The sequence below is a fragment of the Scyliorhinus torazame genome, chromosome 30 (assembly GCF_047496885.1).
Source record: "Scyliorhinus torazame isolate Kashiwa2021f chromosome 30, sScyTor2.1, whole genome shotgun sequence".
NCBI classification, from domain to species: Eukaryota; Metazoa; Chordata; class Chondrichthyes; order Carcharhiniformes; family Scyliorhinidae; genus Scyliorhinus; species Scyliorhinus torazame.
Window position 1 is genome coordinate 1,022,997 of NC_092736.1, and position 19,353 is coordinate 1,042,349.

Genomic DNA, 19,353 nt, shown 5'->3' on the forward strand with positions numbered 1-19,353 from the left:
CTCGAAGATCCCCACAGAATCTGCCTTCCCTAATTAACTGTTTCCTATGGGGCTCCCTCCCCCTCTAATCTGAAACAGGCGAAAACAGAAAAGAATGCAAGGCCAATAAAGGAATAATTACACTGGAAACATCCCCCCCCCCCCGGGTCATCAAAACAAGCTCAGATCTCACAGGCCAATAAAAACTCCTCCCGTGTTACTGAACGTTCTCGACTAGCAGACAAATTATTTTTTTCACTGGTCATAACTTGCTGGGCGTAATCCAAGAGTTAATGAAACGAGGATCTCTGGCTGAAAGAGGGGATTGTGTAGGTCAACCGAGCTCCTCGAACTTTCACACCTGTTCATTATAGAATGAGGCTTTAGACAGGCAAGTTAAGGAACATTTACACCAAAGTATTTATTGCTTCATTTGAGGCACACAGGCTGAACAGATACAAGTATTGAAATACATTGTAATGCACACAGTGCACAACAGCTGAAACCCAGCCCTTTCCCTCCCAACACCAGCTGACAGAAACACCTGCTTTGCTAAACACAGAATTAAATAAAAAGACATTGAATAAATAGCAGAACACAGGAATAACCAAGGAAAGAAAAGCAATGACATTCTCAAGAATAGGTGGAATGTGCAAAAAATAAAGCAGAAACATCCTGTATTGGAGACATTTAATATTAAAATGCAAAAGGATTTGAACAGTTAATCTACTCTCCAAGCATCTGCAGTTGTAGGTTCTCTCATTTTTAGCTTGAATGCTTTAGTTTTACCAGTCCAAACCTTTGTGAATAATTCCCTGTGCTTACAAGACCCAGGATACGAGTTTGAAACACTGCTGGAATTGAAAGTGGAGTTTCATGGTGAATGCTGCATTTGTTGCAGAGGCTGACTAAACAGTCCCTATTCAGAAATTCCCCGTTTAATTATTCGGAGCAGAATTCTGTTTGCCTGACCCAACACTCTATCCCAGGACAGAATGTTCTGGTTGGGCACTTTATGGCTAGGACTATTGCAAAAAATAAGGCTACAATCACTTCACATAATTAATGTACCCCCAGCTGTAATTTAAGACAACATTGGGAAGTGTGCGCAGATAGATCACTCCCCAGCCAGGAAAGAGACTGATCACAGTCTGATCACAGGACACAACGTGGCTTTGGGTTAAGCTGCAAATAGACTGGAAAGGTAGTTAATATGATTATTAAAAATAGAACTATTTTCTCATTTTTTTTAATTTAAAATTACATTTATAATTAAGATATCCGACAAAACAAATCCAAAAGGTGCAGGTGAGTCACCAGACTCTCAGCCCTCGACAAGATCATAAGAAATGTTTTGCAACAGTGCCTGTTATTCAGCCAGGTCTCAAAGAAGATGTGGGGCAAATTCTCCCCCACTTGTCTCCTCCACGCTGTACAGAAGCTGTACAAGCTTTTCCAGCACTAGCCTTCCTGCTTTCAGATCTCCAGAATCTTTTTCACTTCTGGAAATGGGACTGTTGTGGAATGTCTATTGAGCTCAGAACAGCCATAAAGAAGGATCACAGTCATGGATTGGATCAATATTTTCCACTGTTTCTGCTTGTTCAAAGTTTAAAAGCTGGAAGGTAAAATAGACGCCAGCCTACTTCGAAAAAGTGCAAATTGTAGGAGTACACAGCGGGCGACCAACATCCGCAGGTGAAGAGACAGATTAACGAGTGGGACAGTGGATGAAACTCACCCAAAATATGAACTTGCTTTGACCGACCTGCTGAGGAAATGCTACATTTTTCATTTCACTAAAGAATTTATGAATTCTCTATTTCTAGATTTATGAAGCTTCTGAAACACAGCTTTGTGTCCCCCAAGGTGGCAGGGCCTGAGAAATTACAACATTTGTGCGACTTAAGCTTACTAAGAGGACACGTAATGGGAATCCAGGATTCATTCCACGCCAGAGACATGGAAGTGACAGCTCGCTCATCAATACAGGCCATCAGATCCTTCCTCAGTCTCATCACCTCTGATTTCCACAGCTTTCCTGCTCAGTATTTTGGAGAAATAATACGTCCTAAGATTTAAAACGGCACTTATACAATTAGGTTATCCTCCCTGACACGGAGAGTAACTTCAAATGCAGGCAGCCATTAGTCACAAATTTTCTTTTGTCTCCTGCAAGAAATGCCGAGGCATGTGGTTCCCCGGGTGTCCCAGTTCAGTACGTAACAGCTGAGCTTGCAGCTTCGACTTAACAGGTGACACAGGTTTTAATAATCAGCTCAGCCACCAACTCCCCCCCCCCCCCCCCCCCCCCCCGGAGTAAATTCAGAATGTGAACCCACTCTCCAAGTCAATATACAATCAGTGCTCGTTGGCAAGTCTCAAATTAAGTTTCCCACACACTGCTGCAATGTCACTCAAAAAATATATCTGCTGCTGGTAATGACAAGAGTATTTGGTCTAAACTGATCACAGTTCGGATTGACAAAGGTGAGGCACTTGTGGTGAGATGGATGTTGCAGCAGCAAAGATGAGATGTTTAAGTGATTTTATGAATGATGGGGAACGTTACTCAGTCACAGACCATAGGATACATCCCAGGCCCCACGGTCAGGCACAGACTATAGGATACATCCCAGACTCCACGGCCAGGCAGTGCTAGGCTCTGGAGCTGTCATGGGCCTTAGCATTTTTGAATAAGAAAATACCTGGCAGAGTCCCTTCTGCTGTAGCCACGTAAAATGGCTGCGTTCCGATTAATCTGGCCAAAACCCAGTTTGAAATGGCTAACCCGAAAGACTACTGGGAAAAGCAGCTAACAAGACACAAGCAGGCAGCTACAGGCAGTATTGCATATTCGGCTCTGGGGAAGTTAGCCCAGATCGATACTCAGGGCTATCAACAGCCCAGGTATTTGCAGTTACATTCAGGACTGTTAGCAGCCCATCTACCCAGACATCTGCAGTTTAATCGGCTATCCCCGGGAACAATTGCAACATATTAGCAATTGAATGCTGGGCCAGACCTGTCGGCGCCTGCAGTGGCCGAAACAAAGACAGGTGAGCGACCCCCCCACCATTGGACACATCGACCCCAGAGATTGGGGACAAATCCAATCACTTGGGACTCAGGGTCAAGGGCCGCCCCGGGAGGCGGGAAGCCCCTGGGCCCTATAAAAGTGAGGGGCCAAGTTCAGATCTCTCTCTCTCTCTCTCCTCTTCGCCTGCTCGAGACCTTCGCAAGAACAGCAACCGGCAACTGTAAGTTTGAATCCAGCGATCGCTATCCGATAAAGACTCCTAGCCATCGACCTGTATCAGCCTTTTGAATCCAGTGGGCCAGATCTGATTCGATAAGCCATTTGTTTCCCTGACCTGGTGGACTCTTCCTAAGTTAAGTATTGGCCAGTAGTGATAGGTTTATTATACAGATAGTAGTATTAGTGTATTAATATTGCTTCTTGTATATAATAAATGACCGTTGTTTTAATCCTTACTAAGCGGTGTGCTGTGTTATTAATCATAACCTGAACTTGAACCACGTGGCGGTATCATAAAGATACCTGGCGACTCGTGAGCAAAGGTGACGTAATCAGAGCAAATAGACTAAGGTTAAAAAGAGCAACACTGCACATCAGTATCAGCTAACAACAGAATTGAAACGGTGAAGTTCTCCATCTTGTATAAGCTGCCACCAATAAATTTTCCAAATATCAATAAGAAACGGACACTTGGAGCCAAGATCTACCTATTCTCAGTGAAATGTCCCCCAGAGAGAGTCAGCAGCTTCAGGAACTGTGTCCTAGTGAGAGTCAGCACCTTCAGGAACTGTGTCCCAGTGAGAGTCAGCACCTTCAGGAACTGTGTCCCAGTGAGAGTCAGCACCTTCAGGAACTGTGTCCCAGTGAGAGTCAGCACCTTCAGGAACTGTGTCCCAGTGAGAGTCAGCACCTTCAGGAACTGTGTCCCAGTGAGAGTCAGCACCTTCAGGAACTATGTCCCAGTGAGAGTCAGCACCTTCAGAGAGAGGGGGTGGGAAAGGAGTCAGCACCTTCAGAGGAGGGTTGGGGTTAAAAAGTGAATCGAGATATATTCTGTCAGTGGTTGACAGAGAATCTGCTGGTCAGTGCGAGCACAGCCAGGTTCCCAGGATGATTGAAGAGATCAGCCACTGATGTCAGCCAAATGATGAAGGTTTGCTGTTAAAAGAGTAATGTTCAATATTCCTTGTGCCACGGTTTAGTTACGTTAGTTTGAAAGGCCTCGCCTGCTTTGTAAAGAGCTGCTGAGGGATCTAATGGGGGAAAGATGCAAGTGGAGTAATTCTGATATGAACAACACGAGGAACAGTCTCCATCTGCCCTGGTCGGGAACTCAATTCCCCATCATTGGGATAATTTCAGCCCCAAACTCCCAAATGTTGCCTTGTAACCAGTTGCATTCAAGACTGGTCACAAATTGTGCCTTTTTTAACATGTACAAAAAATAATTTATTCAGGAATAGCTTTTTTGTTTTTAAAAACAATTACTGGAATTTTTATAAACTATTTTGGCAAACTTTGCCATTGAAGTGTGAGGTCTTAGTGCAGAGGAACATAATTTCAGGCACCCAGTGAGATTACAATTAGTGCAATGTTACTGCTGTCAGATTGTCATTCTATATCAGGGTCATACAGCTATCAGAGGCTCAGCTCATCGGACTGGTCCCACAGGTAAATCACCAGAGTCTAACCCACTGCACCACCCATTACAAGGACTTTGAACAGAAAGCAGCAACGAGTGGCAGGTTATGGTTGCAATTATGCTTTAAGAAAAGACCATGGGTTTCTTCCGCATAAGCAGTGTTTAAGAAACCCTCTGGGAGCTGCGGTGTGAAAATCAAGTGCTTTCCCTCTCGTCTCCTTCCTCTTAAAAATATCTGTGCAAATCGCTCACATCATTTTGCATATTCGTTACTGGTCAGTGTCAGAGAGCAGCTTTCAGTTTGATTAGCTTAAGCTTTTGGCCTTTACTGGGATGCCAGGGCCTCACTGTCCCCATTCCAGGGATCTTCAATCTTCGTTGGCCAGGGTTTCTGTAGAAGGCCATGTTTTGGCACCAGTGAGCAGAAATTTACTCAGTGGCGTTCCCAGAATGCTCCGTCGACAGAGGTTCCCAACAGGAGAGAAGGGAAACGACGAGGAGAAACAGTCAAGCTCGCCAGGAGTCTCGCTGAAATCTTTGGCACGGAAATACATCTTATGACCACAGGGCTCGGGCGAGCCAGATAGGCAGGGGTCGCTCCAGTACTGGCGAAGACGCTGCTGGAGAGTTTCAATCTCATCAGCAAGCAACGAGATCTTGTGAAAGGCGCTGATAGATCCTCCATTGGTAATCTGCGCCTCGGGGATCCAGCGTAAGTAACACTGCTTCCACAGCTGGATGTGGACGTTGCTGAGATGCGGCAGGATCAGTCCGTGCAGGTCCACGGGCTTAGAGAACCAGTCTCTGAAATAACGCTCCATGTTGCGATCATGGCTCTCATTGAGATGCATTAAATCAAGGCTTGGTCTTTGTATTGAGTTCCTGCGTGGGAAGAAATCGTGCTGGTCACTGAGCTTCCCATTCTTCATCGTGTACACCGAGTAGATGGAGGAGGAGGAATTTTTCTGCATAAGAAATAAGCAGTAAAATAAACAGCCGCTTTTGCAGTCTCCTTATTCGCAGCACGGTGATGGGCAGTGGGAAATGTTAACAATCTCAAAGCTCCTCCAGCCTCTCCAATACTTCCAGTATTGGAGTTCCCGCAGCTCTCACTTCCCGCTTCTCTCAAGATCTTTCTACAATGTTCTTCTCACTGTTTCAATACACATCACCCCCCCCCCAGCCAGCTCATCTCCAGTTTTCCTGTCCCGCATTGTGGTCTTAGGATCTTTACTCTTCCCCAGATCAACTTCTAATGTTACGGAGAAGGAACTCAGGCTCCTGGACTCCTTACTGTCCCCCAGTAAGGCTCATCTTTTAGTGACAGCCAACATTGTAGAAAAAACACCAATCTCCCCAGAATACCAGAGAGAGAGAGCAATCTGCGATTAAAAACTGATCTTTAGAGCCTCAGAACATCTAAAGCAAACACCCAAACTGACAGACACACTCACCTTTACTCTTCTAAAGGATTTGATTGTCCCATTCTGCACACAAGTCACACTTTTACCAATATACAGAGGGTTATTGAAGAGTGACAAATCTTTAGCTGTGAACTGCAGCGACCAATTCCAGACGGAGGGCAGTTCCAGACCTTTTCCTTCACATTGCAGCTTTCCATTAGTGGAAAAATCCTGTAGTTAGTGGGAGAAGGGAATTAAATTAAAACTAATCAGCAGGTATAACACTGCAGACAATAAATTCAGTACAGCTCTAATAATTCAGTAGTCTAATTAAGTCAGTTAGCAATATGACTGCACAATGTTCAGCACCATTCGCTACTCCTCAGATAATGAAGCAGTCCCTGTCCAAATGCAGCAAGACCTGGACTGGGGCTGACAAGTGGCAAGTTTCATTCGCGCCACACAAGTGCCAGGCAATGACCATCTCCAACGAGAGAGAGAATCTCACCACTGCCCTTTGACATTCGATGGTATTACCATCACTGAAACCCCCACAACCGACATCCTGGGAGTTACCACTGACCAGAAACTGAACTGGATTTGCCACATTAATACTGTGGCTACAAAACAAGACATAGGCTGGGAATCCTGTGGCAATTAACACCTCCTGACTCCCCCCCCCCCCCCCCCCCCCCCAAAAGTCAGGAGTGTGATGGAATACTCTCCACTTGCCTGGATGAGTGCAGCTCCAACAACACTCAAGAAGCTCGACAGCATCCAGGACAAAGCAGCCCCGCTTGATTGCTCCCCTTCCACGAACATTCACTCTCTCCACCACCAATGAACAGTGGCAGCCGTGTGTACCATCTACAAGATGCACTGCAGGAACTCACCAAGATTCCTTAGGCAGCACCTTCCATCTAGAAGGTCAAGAGCAGCAGATCCCTGGGAACCCCACCACCTGGAGGTTCCCCTCCAAGTCACTCACCATCCTGACTTGGAAATATATCAGCCGTACCTTCACTGTCGCTGGGGCAACATCCTGGAACTCCCTCTCTAACAGCACAGTGGGTGTACCTACACCACATGGACTGCACCAGTTCAGGAAGGCTGCTCACCCCCACCTTTTCAATGGCAACTAGGGTGGGCAATAAATGTCTAGCCAGGGAAGACCACCTCTGCAAAAATCAATACATATTTTTTAAAAGTCTGAATATTAAGTGTACACGGTTTTAATCACTGGTCTGTATGTTGCTGCGGTTTGTTTACATTTTACTTTATTCCCAGATCAAGGTAGCACGATGGTGCAGTGGGTTAGCCCTGCTGCCTCATGGCGCCGAGGTCCCAGGTTCGATCCCGGCCCAGAGTCCCTGTCAGTGTAGAAATTGCACATCCTCCCCGTGTCTGTGTGGGTTTCACCCCCACAACCCAAAGATGTGCAGCGTAGGTGGATTGGCCGCGCTAAACTGCCCCCTAATTGGAAAAGAAAGAATTGGGTACTATAAATCTATTTTTAAAATACTTTATCAATGAATTAAGATAGTTCATTGAATCAGTACGGATCCTAGTGTGGCCCATTCAGTCAGAAATCATACAACAAAGCCCCAAATGCACATGGACACTGGGAAGGGCAGCATCAGGATCCATTTATAACATCCTCGTGGTTATCATACCACTGGACAAAGCATTGGCGAGCTTTCAGCAACTGTATCCCAACAGGCAGCACCTACAGGGGAGGGTAACCTGTATCCCAACAGGCAGCACCTACAGGGGAGGGTAACCTGTATCCCAACAGGCAGCACCTACAGGGGAGGGTAACCAGTATCCCAACAGGCAGCACCTACAGGGGAGGGTAACCTGTATCCCAACAGGCAGCACCTACAGGGGAGGGTAACCTGTATCCCAACAGGCAGCACCTACAGGGGAGGGTAACCAGTATCCCAACAGGCAGCACCTACAGGGGAGGGTAACCTGTATCCCAACAGGCAGCACCTACAGGGGAGGGTAACCAGTATCCCAACAGGCAGCACCTACAGGGGAGGGTAACCAGTATCCCAACAGGCAGCACCTACAGGGGAGGGTAACCTGTATCCCAACAGGCAGCACCTACAGGGGAGGGTAACCTGTATCCCAACAGGCAGCACCTACAGGGGAGGGTAACCTGTATCCCAACAGGCAGCACCTACAAGGGAGGGTAACCTGTATCCCAACAGGCAGCACCTACAGGGGAGGGTAACCTGTATCCCAACAGGCAGCACCTACAGGGGAGGGTAACCTGTATCCCAACAGGCAGCACCTACAGGGGAGGGTAACCTGTATCCCAACAGGCAGCACCTACAAGGGAGGGTAAACCTGTATCCCAACAGGCAGCACCTACAGGGGAGGGTAACCTGTATCCCAACAGGCAGCACCTACAGAGGAGGGTAACCTGTATCCCAACAGGCAGCACCTACAAGGGAGAGTAACCTGTATCCCAACAGGCAGCACCTACAGGGGAGGGTAACCTGTATCCCAACAGGCAGCACCTACAGGGGAGGGTAAACCTGTATCCCAACAGGCAGCACCTACAGGGGAGGGTAACCTGTATCCCAACAGGCAGCACCTTCTATCGTTGTCAGCACTCACCTGGCTCTGTTGTATCCGCTGATGTGAAGTGTTGAAAAGGAAGGTGCCAAACAAGGGAATCCGCAAGCTGTCATAGAGGACAGTAAGGTAGGTCTCAGTGAACTCGAAGGCAGCTGGGAATTGTTGCAGTAACTGCCACACACAGTCCAGGAACAGCAGGAACAGGGGACACTGGGTGCACAGAAAACAGTTTTAACTTTAATACATCCACATCAGAATTAGGACAGAATAAACTGCCTCACTCCCAAGCTCAAACATAGGAGCTCTGCGTCTTTACCACATTAATAATCTCTAGGGCTGCCAAAAGAATCAACAGAATTAAAATATGGTATTAGCAAAGATAGCCAAAGGGACAGAGCTTCCCAACAGAAGCCATGTTAAACTTAAATCCCAAAACATCAAAACTAAACCTGGGAGTAGCAGGCAGGAGGAGGACCCCGAGACCAACACCCAGCGGAGTGTGAGAGAGGAGGACCCCGAGACCAGCACCCAGCGGAGTGTGAGAGAGGAGGACCCCGAGACCAGCACCCAGCGGAGTGTGAGGAGGACCCCGAGACCAGCACCCAGCGGAGTGTGAGAGAGGAGGACCCCGAGACCAGCACCCAGCGGAGTGTGAGAGAGGAGGACCCCGAGACCAGCACCCAGCGGAGTGTGAGGAGGACCCCGAGACCAGCACCCAGCGGAGTGTGAGAGAGGAGCACCCTGAGACCAGCACCCAGCAGAGAGAGAAAAGGACCCTGAGACCAGCACCCAGCGGAGAGTGAGAGGAGGACGACCCCAGGACCAGCACCCAGCGGAGTGTGGGAGAGGAGGACCCCGAGACCAGCACCCAGCAGAATGCGAGAGAGGAGGACCCTGAGACAGGCAGTCAGCACCCAGTGGAGTGTGAGAGAGGAGGACCCTGAAACCAGCACCCAGCGGAGAGTGAGAGAGGACCCTGAGACCTACACCCAGCGGAGAGTGAGAGAGAGGAGGACCCCGAGACCAGCACCCAGCGGAGTGAGAGAGAGGAGGACTATGAGACCAGCACCCAGCGGAGAGAGAGGAGGACCCCGTGACCAGCACCCAGCGGAGAGGACCCCGAGACCAGTACCCAGCGGAATGGGAGAGAGGAGGACCCCAAGACCAGCACCCAGCGGAGAGAGAGGAGGACCCCGAGAACAGCACACTGCGGAGTGTGAGAGAGGAGGACCCCGAGACCTGCACCCAGTGGAGTGAGAGAGGACCCCGAGACCTGCACCCAGCGGAGTGTGAGAGGAGGACCCCGAGACCAGCATCCAGCGGAGAGTGAGAGAGGAGGACCCTGAGACCAGCACCCAGCGGAGTGTGAGAGAGGAGCACCCTGAGACCAGCACCCAGCGAAGTGAAAGAGGAGGACCCCAAGACCAGCACCTAACGGAGTGTGAGAGAGGAGGACCCTGAGACCAGCACCCAGCGGAGTGTGAGAGAGGAGCACCCTGAGACCAGCACCCAGCAGAGAGAGAGAAAAGGACCCTGAGACCAGCACCCAGCAGAGAGTGAGAGGAGGACGACCCCGGGACCAGCACCCAGCGGAGTGTGGGAGAGGAGGACCCTGAGACAGGCAGTCAGCACCCAGTGGAGTGTGAGAGAGGAGGACCCTGAAACCAGCACCCAGCGGAGAGTGAGAGAGGACCCTTAGACCTACACCCAGCGGAGAGTGAGAGAGAGGAGGACCCCGAGACCAGCACCCAGCGGAGTGAGAGAGAGGAGGACCCCGTGACCAGCACCCAGCGGAGAGGAGGACCTCGAGACCAGTACCCAGCGGAATGGGAGAGAGGAGGACCCCGAGACCAGCACCCAGCGGAGAGAGAGGAGGACCCCGAGAACAGCACCCAGCGAAGTGTGAGAGAGGAGGACCCCGAGAACAGCATCCAGCGGAGAGTGAGAGAGGAGGACCCTGAGACCAGCACCCAGCGGAGAGTGAGAGAGGAGGACCCTGAGACCAGCACCCAGCGGAGTGTGAGAGAGGAGGACCCCGAGACCAGCACGTATCGGAGTGAGAGAGAGGAGGACCCCGAGACCAGGACCCAGCGGAGTGAGAGAGAGGAGGACCCTGAGACCAGCACCCAGCGGAGAGTGCGAGAGGAGGACCCCGAGACCACACCCAGCGGAGAGTGGAGAGGAGGACCCCGAGACCAGCACCCAGCGGAGAGTGAGAGAGAGGAGGACCCCGAGACCAACACCCAGCTGAGTGAGAGAGAGGAGGACCCCGAGACCAACACCCAGCAGAGTGTGAGAGAGGAGGACCCCGAGACCAACACCCAGCGGAGTGAGAGAGAAGAGGACCCTGAGACCAACACCCAGCGGAGAGTGAGAGAGGAGGACCCCGAGACCAGCACCCAGCGGAGTGTGAGAGAGGAGGACCCCGAGACCAGCACCCAGCGGAGTGTGAGAGAGGAGGACCGAGACCAGCACCCAGCGGAGTGTTTGAGAGGAGGACCGAGACCAGCACCCAGCGGAGTGTGAGAGAGGAGGAACCTGAGACCAGCACCCACCGGAGGGCGTGAGAGGAGGACCCCGAGACCAGCACCCAGCGGAGTGTGAGAGAGGAGGACCCTGAGACCAGCACCCAGCGAAGTGAGAGAGAGGAGGACCCCGAGACCAACACCCAGCGGAGTGTGAGAGAGGAGGACCGAGACCAGCACCCAGCGGACTGTTTGAGAGGAGGACCCCGAGACAAGCACCCAGCGGAGAGTGAGAGAGGAGGACCCCAAGACAGGCAGTCAGCGTCCAGCGGAGTGAGAGAGGAGGACCCTGAGAGAGGCAGTCAGCACCCAGCGGAGCGAGAGAGGAGGACCCTGAGACCAGCACCCAGCGGAGTGAGAGAGGAGGACCCCGAGACAGGCACCCAGCGGAGAGTGCGAGAGGAGGACCCCGAGACAGGCACCCAGCGGAGAGTGAGAGAGGAGGACCCCAAGACAGGCAGTCAGTGTCCAGCGGAGTGAGAGAGGAGGACTCTGAGACAGGCAGTCAGCGGAGAGTGAGAGAGGAGGACCCTGAGAGAGGCAGTCAGCACCCAGCAGAGCGAGAGAGGAGGACCCTGAGACCAGCACCCAGCGGAGAGTGCGAGAGGAGGACCCCGAGACCAGCACCCAGCGGAGTGTGAGAGGAGGACCCTGTGACAGGCAGTCAGCACCCAGCGAGTGAGAGAGGAGGACCCTGAGACAGGCAGTCAGCGGAGAGTGAGAGAGGAGGACCCTGAGAGAGGCAGTCAGCACCCAGCGAGTGAGAGAGGAGGACCCCGAGACCAGCACCCAGCGGAGTGTGAGAGAGGAGGACCCCGAGACCACACCCAGCGGAGAGTGCGAACGGAGGACCCCGAGACCACACCCAGCGGAGAGTGCGAGAGGAGGACCCCGAGACCACACCCAGCGGAGAGTGCGAGAGGAGGACCCTGAGACCACACCCAGCGGAGAGTGAGAGAGGAGGACCCTGAGACCACACCCAGCGGAGTGCGAGAGGAGGACCCCGAGACCACACCCAGCGGAGCGAGAGAGGAGGACCCCGAGACCACACCCAGCGGAGAGTGCGAGAGGAGGACCCCGAGACCACACCCAGCGGAGTGCGAGAGGAGGACCCCGAGACCACACCCAGCGGAGCGAGAGAGGTGGACCCCGAGACCACACCCAGCGGAGAGTGCGAGAGGAGGACCCCGAGACCACACCCAGCGGAGCGAGAGAGGAGGACCCTGAGACCACACCCAGCGGAGAGTGCGAGAGGAGGACCCCGAGACCACACCCAGCGGAGAGTGCGAGGAGGAGGACCCCGAGACCACACCCAGCGGAGAGTGAGAGAGGAGGACCCCGAGACCACACCCAGCGGAGAGTGCGAGGAGGAGGACCCCGAGACCACACCCAGCGGAGAGTGAGAGAGGAGGACCCCGAGACCACACCCAGCGGAGAGTGCGAGAGGAGGACCCCGAGACGACACCCAGCGGAGAGTGCGAGAGGAGGACCCCGAGACCACACCCAGCGGAGAGTGCGAGAGGAGGACCCCGAGACCACACCCAGCGGAGAGTGCGAGAGGAGGACCCCGAGACCACACCCAGCGGAGAGTGCGAGAGGAGGACCCCGAGACAGGCACCCAGCAGAGAGTGCGTGAGGAGGACCCCGAGACCACACCCAGCGGAGAGTGAGAGAGGAGGACCCCGAGACAGGCACCCAGCGGAGAGTGAGAGAGGAGGACCCCGAGACCACACCCAGTGGAGAGTGCGAGAGGAGGACCCCGAGACCAACACCCAGCTGAGTGTGAGAGAGGAGGACCCCGAGACCAACACCCAGCGGAGTGTGAGAGAGGAGGACCCCGAGACCAACACCCAGCTGAGTGTGAGAGAGGAGGACCCCGAGACCAACACCCAGCTGAGTGTGAGAGAGGAGGACCCTGAGACCAGCACCCAACAGAGAGAGAAAAGGACCCTGAGACCAGCACCCAGCAGAGTGAGAGAGAGGAGGACCCTGAGACCAGCACCCAGCGGAGTGTGAGAGAGGAGGACCCTGAGACCAGCACCCAGCGGAGTGTGAGAGAGGAGCACCCTGAGACCAGCACCCAGCAGAGAGAGAAAAGGACCCCGAGACCAGCACCCAGCTGAGTGTGAGAGAGGAGGACCCCGAGACCAACACCCAGCGGAGTGTGAGAGAGGAGGACCCCGAGACCAACACCCAGCGGAGTGTGAGAGAGGAGGACCCCGAGACCAACACCCAGCTGAGTGTGAGAGAGGAGGACCCCGAGACCAACACCCAGCGGAGTGTGAGAGAGGAGGACCCCGAGACCAACACCCAGCGGAGTGTGAGAGAGGAGGACCCTGAGACCAGCACCCAGCGGAGAGTGAGAGAGGAGGACCCCGAGACCACACCCAGCGGAGAGTGAGAGAGGAGGACCCCGAGACCACACCCAGCGGAGAGTGAGAGAGGAGGACCCCGAGACCACACCCAGCGGAGAGTGAGAGAGGAGGACCCCGAGACCACACCCAGCGGAGAGTGCGAGAGGAGGACCCCGAGACCACACCCAGCGGAGAGTGAGAGAGGAGGACCCCGAGACCACACCCAGCGGAGAGTGAGAGAGGAGGACCCCGAGACCACACCCAGCGGAGAGTGAGAGAGGAGGACCCCGAGACAGGCAGTCAGCACCCAGCGGAGTGAGAGAGGAGGACTCTGAGACAGGCAGTCAGCGGAGAGTGAGAGAGGAGAACCCTGAGAGAGGCAGTCAGCACCCAGCGGAGCGAGAGAGGAGGACCCTGAGACCACACCCAGCGGAGAGTGAGAGAGGAGGACCCCGAGACCAGCACCCAGCGGAGAGTGAGAGAGGAGGACCCCGAGACCACACCCAGCGGAGAGTGAGAGAGGAGGACCCCGAGACCACACCCAGCGGAGAGTGAGAGAGGAGGACCCCGAGACAGGCACCCAGCGGAGAGTGCGAGAGGAGGACCCCGAGACCAGCACCCAGCGGAGAGTGCGAGAGGAGGACCCCGAGACCACACCCAGCGGAGAGTGCGAGAGGAGGACCCCGAGACCACACCCAGCGGAGAGTGCGAGAGGAGGACCCCGAGACCACACCCAGCGGAGAGTGCGAGAGGAGGACCCCGAGACCACACCCAGCGGAGAGTGCGAGAGGAGGACCCCGAGACCACACCCAGAGGAGAGTGCGAGGGGAGGACCCCGAGACCACACCCAGCGGAGAGTGAGAGAGGAGGACCCCGAGACCGGCACCCAGCGGAGAGTGAGAGAGGAGGACCCCGAGACAGGCACCCAGCGGAGAGTGCGAGAGGAGGACCCCGAGACCACACCCAGCGGAGAGTGCGAGAGGAGGACCCCGAGACCACACCCAGCGGAGAGTGCGAGAGGAGGACCCCGAGACCACACCCAGCGGAGAGTGCGAGGGGAGGACCCCGAGACCACACCCAGCGGAGAGTGCGAGAGGAGGACCCCGAGACCACACCCAGCAGAGAGTGCGAGAGGAGGACCCCGAGACCACACCCAGCGGAGAGTGCGAGAGGAGGACCCCGAGACCACACCCAGCGGAGAGTGCGAGAGGAGGACCCCGAGACCACACCCAGCAGAGAGTGCGAGAGGAGGACCCCGAGACCACACCCAGCGGAGAGTGCGAGAGGAGGACCCCGAGACCACACCCAGCGGAGAGTGCGAGAGGAGGACCCCGAGACCACACCCAGCGGAGTGCGAGAGGAGGACCCCGAGACCACACCCAGCGGAGAGTGCGAGAGGAGGACCCCGAGACCACACCCAGCGGAGAGTGCGAGAGGAGGACCCCGAGACCACACCCAGCGGAGAGTGCGAGAGGAGGACCCCGAGACCACACCCAGCGGAGTGTGAGAGAGGAGGACCCCGAGACCACACCCAGCGGAGAGTGAGAGAGGAGGACCCCGAGACAGGCAGTCAGCGTCCAGCGGAGAGTGCGAGAGGAGGACCCCGAGACCACACCCAGCAGAGAGTGCGAGAGGAGGACCCCGAGACCACACCCAGCAGAGAGTGCGTGAGGAGGACCCCGAGACCACACCCAGCGGAGAGTGAGAGAGGAGGACCCCGAGACCACACCCAGCGGAGAGTGAGAGAGGAGGACCCCGAGACAGGCACCCAGCGGAGAGTGCGAGAGGAGGACCCCGAGACAGGCACCCAGCGGAGAGTGCGAGAGGAGGACCCCGAGACAGGCACCCAGCGGAGAGTGCGAGAGGAGGACCCCGAGACAGGCACCCAGCGGAGAGTGCGAGAGGAGGACCCCGAGACAGGCACCCAGCGGAGAGTGCGAGAGGAGGACCCCGAGACAGGCACCCAGCGGAGAGTGCGAGAGGAGGACCCCGAGACAGGCACCCAGCGGAGAGTGAGAGAGGAGGACCCCGAGACCACACCCAGCGGAGAGTGAGAGAGGAGGACCCCGAGACCACACCCAGCGGAGAGTGAGAGAGGAGGACCCCGAGACCACACCCAGCGGAGAGTGAGAGAGGAGGACCCCGAGACAGGCAGTCAGCGTCCAGCCTGTGGCTCCAGAGTGGACTTGCTGAATTCTGATAAATCCAGACGTGGTGCCACTGGAGTTAGCTGATTGCGAGGTGAACATTTTCCTCATTTGTCTTTCAAAGCTGGAGTAATTTTAGTAATTGGAAAGTTATATGTCCAGTAGAAGGTTTAGTAATAAAGTTTATTAGATTGGCTGGTGAGTATTTCCTATTTATCTTAACTGGGGAATATCAATTGGGGAAGTAGGACATTGGTTGAAATAATAATATAAGAACAGGCAGGGTAGATTTAAGAATTTAAATTAATCAGTAAAATAATTAAACGTGAGAAGGATGACGGAGCAAGTGACGTGCGGTGGCTGGAGAACGTGCCAGCTCACGGACGCCGGTGTGACCCAACCAAACACATGTGCAGTGAAGTGTGAACAGCTGGAGCGATTTGGCTCAGAATCACCGACTGGAGGCTGAGCTGCAGACACTGCGACGCATCAGGAAATGGATTAAGTACCCAGACACGGTGTTCCAGGAAGAGGTCAGTTCCATTTAAATAGGGTGGTTTGATTTGGTCAGGGAGTGGAACATGTGACTGCAAGAGGCGCAGTTACGTGGATCGAGAAAGTAGAAGTGGAGGAACCTCAGCCTTTGCAATTGTTCAAAAGGTTTGAGGTTCTTCTGTACAGACATAAGCGGGAGCTGCAGGGTGGCTGAGCCAACTGAGTTAATAGGGGTGTACGGGTGATTGAGGACAGTATAGGAGTGTAGGGGTAGTCGGGGACAGTATAGTATTTGTGAAATGTAGAAGTTTGACCTGTCGTGCTGTTTAAATGCAGTCACTGACCATCTGGGTGGGTTAATCTGTTGGTGATGGTGGGGCTTTCTGCTGAGTGTAACCTGCCCAGTTCCCAGCACAGCCGTACTGCCATTTGCTGTGTTGTAAATAAAAATCCTGATTTTAACAACAAGGGAGAGCAGGTGTAATCCTCACCTCGTGTTTCTCAGATTCTCCAAGGTGATCACAGCGATCCAAGAAGCGGTAACCGGCTACAACCCACTCCTTCTGAATCAGGCTCTGAAATCCCAACATGGTGCGAAAATGGGGATCTGCCATCACCTGAATGACTGAGGCTATGACACAGCTCAGGTCTCTTCCTTCCTCCTCTGACAAAGGAGCACATAGATGAAAAGATTAATTTTGAACACCGAACTCAATTTAAAAAGCTGCTATAAATTCAGAGCGACGGAGAGAGAATATTGTCCGTCTGTGACAGGCATCTTCTCTCTCAGATACCCAACACTTATTTATCCATTTTTTTCTCAATGGGCTGAATTGCCGACTCCCGCTCCGAGTTCGAATGTACCAGGCAGGGTACACCCGAATATTGCTCTATGTACAGGAATGAGCACATCTGAGCATCGCACTGTGTACAGGACAGGGGGATACCTGAATATCACTGTGTACAGCACAGGGGGATACCGGAATATCACTGTACAGGACAGGGGGATACCGGAATATCACTGTGTACAGCACAGGGGGATACCGGAATATCACGGTGTACAGGACAGGAGGATACCGGAATATCAGTGTACAGGACAGGAGGATACCGGAATATCACTGTGTACAGCACAGGGGGATACCGGAATATCACGGTGTACAGGACAGGGGGATACCGGAATATCACTGTGTACAGGACAGGGGGATACCTGAATATCACTGTGTACAGGACAGGGGGATACCGGAATATCACTGTGTAAAGGACAGGGGGATACCTGAATACCACTGTGTACTGGGCAGGGTACACCTGAATATTGCTCAATATACAGGATATGGAGCGGCACGGTAGCACAGTGGTTAGCACTGCTGCCTCACGATATCGAGGACCTGGATTCGATCCCGGACCCCAGTCCGTGTGGAGTTTGCACATTCTCCCCGTGTTTGCGTGGGTTTCACCCCCACATCCCAAAGATGAGCAGGGGAGGTTGGTTGGCCACGCTAAATTGCCCCTTAAAAAAAATACAGGATATGGCTTGCACTCGTGCACTGTGAATGTTTATTAACAGTGAGGAAAATTGATTACTCACCTTGAATGATGACAGAAATGTTCTCGTTGTACATCCACTGTGTGAGTTCCGCGGAGTGCTTCAGGAAGAGTCTGTGGACATAGGAAGACCACACTGTTCACAGAAAGTATGCATTTTCTTTCCCCTCTCCCTCCCCCCTTTCCTGACAGCGCTGACTATGTTGAATAGTATCCTACTGATCCTCGCCCATGCTGGGTTACAGGTCCAGTGGGCACTGACACACTGAGAAACAGACTTTGGCCACTGATTCATGCTGGGGCACAGGTTCTGCAGGGACTGCATCCTGGAGTCCACAGCTTGTGGGCACTGACTCGCACTGGGGTATGGATTACCCCAGATCTCTTTCACCCCCCCTCAAGAGCGTACATGGAGTTAAGATACAGATCAGCTACGATCTGACTGCTTGGCTGAGCAAGTTTAAGGCGTTGAGTTGCTGCCTCCTGTTCCTAATATTCAGAACCGCAAACACAGCAGCATTGACAGAACAATGCAGATAGTCAACGTTGAAACTGCAGTCCTTAACCAACATTCAATATTAGTTATTGGATATGTCTAATGGGCTGAGCCACACTTGGTCTCTCCTGCTTCTTGTTCTTACCGGACATATTCCAGCCACTGTGTGTTTTCTAATGAGGACAGCCACTTCTCATCTGTTTCGTCAAAGAAATCTACAGTGAGGCAAATCACATTCATCAAATTATTTGATGATTAATCAAAAGTTGAGAGAGAGATTGCAGAGGTTTCCTGGTAATGGAATTGAAAGTATCTATCTCCAGATCATCATGAACCTCAAGATGTAATTACCGCACTGGACAATTAGCCAACTTTATTAGAACGACAACTTTAATGCAGGAAGGATCTCTGGCTTTTCACTAAATTGAGATCGGAATGAGGAGCTGGAATGAAGAGTAAGACAACAAAGGAGAAGCTACAAAAACCACGAAGTGAACACTGGACAAGATGACCAAAGCCCAGCGGGGTACAGAGCGGTAACTTCTCAAGATAGTGTTGCAATCTTCCCCAATTCTGTCCGGGACGCACAGCCGCGCGCGGGACCCACAGAATGGGTAAGGGGGGAGCAATCACCAGCAATGTTAATCTGTTATTAACCCTTCCCTATCCCAGGCACTGAGGCCGGTCAGTTAATAACACAAGAGCAACAATTGAGGCAACATAACACCAATCGCCTGAAAGACAAGGAGCCACTAACTCCTCCCACCAACAACCACACACAAAACTCAAACCATCAGAGCAGTGGGGATTCAATTAAAAATGAAATAGAGAGGGTACAGGGCCAACATATTCCTGTAAAGGTGAAGGGTGGGAGCAACAAGTCCAGAGAACCCTGGATGTCACGGGCTTTCCAGGATTGGATAAGGAAAGAAAGGGAGGCTAATGGCAGATACCGAGGGCTCTAAACAGCGGACGCCCTGAGGGAGTATAGAGAGTGCAGGGGGTTACTTAAAAATAAATTGGGAGAGCGAAGAAGTGGCCTGAAAAAAACAGCGGGTAAAAAAAAAAAAAAAAAATCCAAAGGTGTTTTGTAAGTTATGTTAAGGGGAAGAGTCGGACCCATTGGGGATCAGCGCTGCTATCG

The 19,353-nt window shown here is 53.1% G+C and overlaps 1 protein-coding gene across 1 annotated transcript in view; it reads right to left on the reverse strand.

Moving 5' to 3' along the window:
• Window positions 1-375: 375 nt before the first annotated feature.
• mtmr10 (myotubularin related protein 10) overlaps window positions 376-19,353 on the reverse strand; it is a 59,227-nt gene continuing 40,249 nt past the window's right edge. The window contains exons 12-17 of the mRNA XM_072492587.1: window positions 18,355-18,424; window positions 17,757-17,827; window positions 16,663-16,835; window positions 8,690-8,860; window positions 6,116-6,295; window positions 376-5,626 (exon numbers count right to left, since the gene is read on the reverse strand). Coding sequence (XP_072348688.1) covers window positions 5,030-5,626; window positions 6,116-6,295; window positions 8,690-8,860; window positions 16,663-16,835; window positions 17,757-17,827; window positions 18,355-18,424 — 1,262 coding nt within the window. The 3' untranslated portion in view covers window positions 376-5,029. The remainder of the gene's footprint in view (window positions 5,627-6,115; window positions 6,296-8,689; window positions 8,861-16,662; window positions 16,836-17,756; window positions 17,828-18,354; window positions 18,425-19,353) is intronic.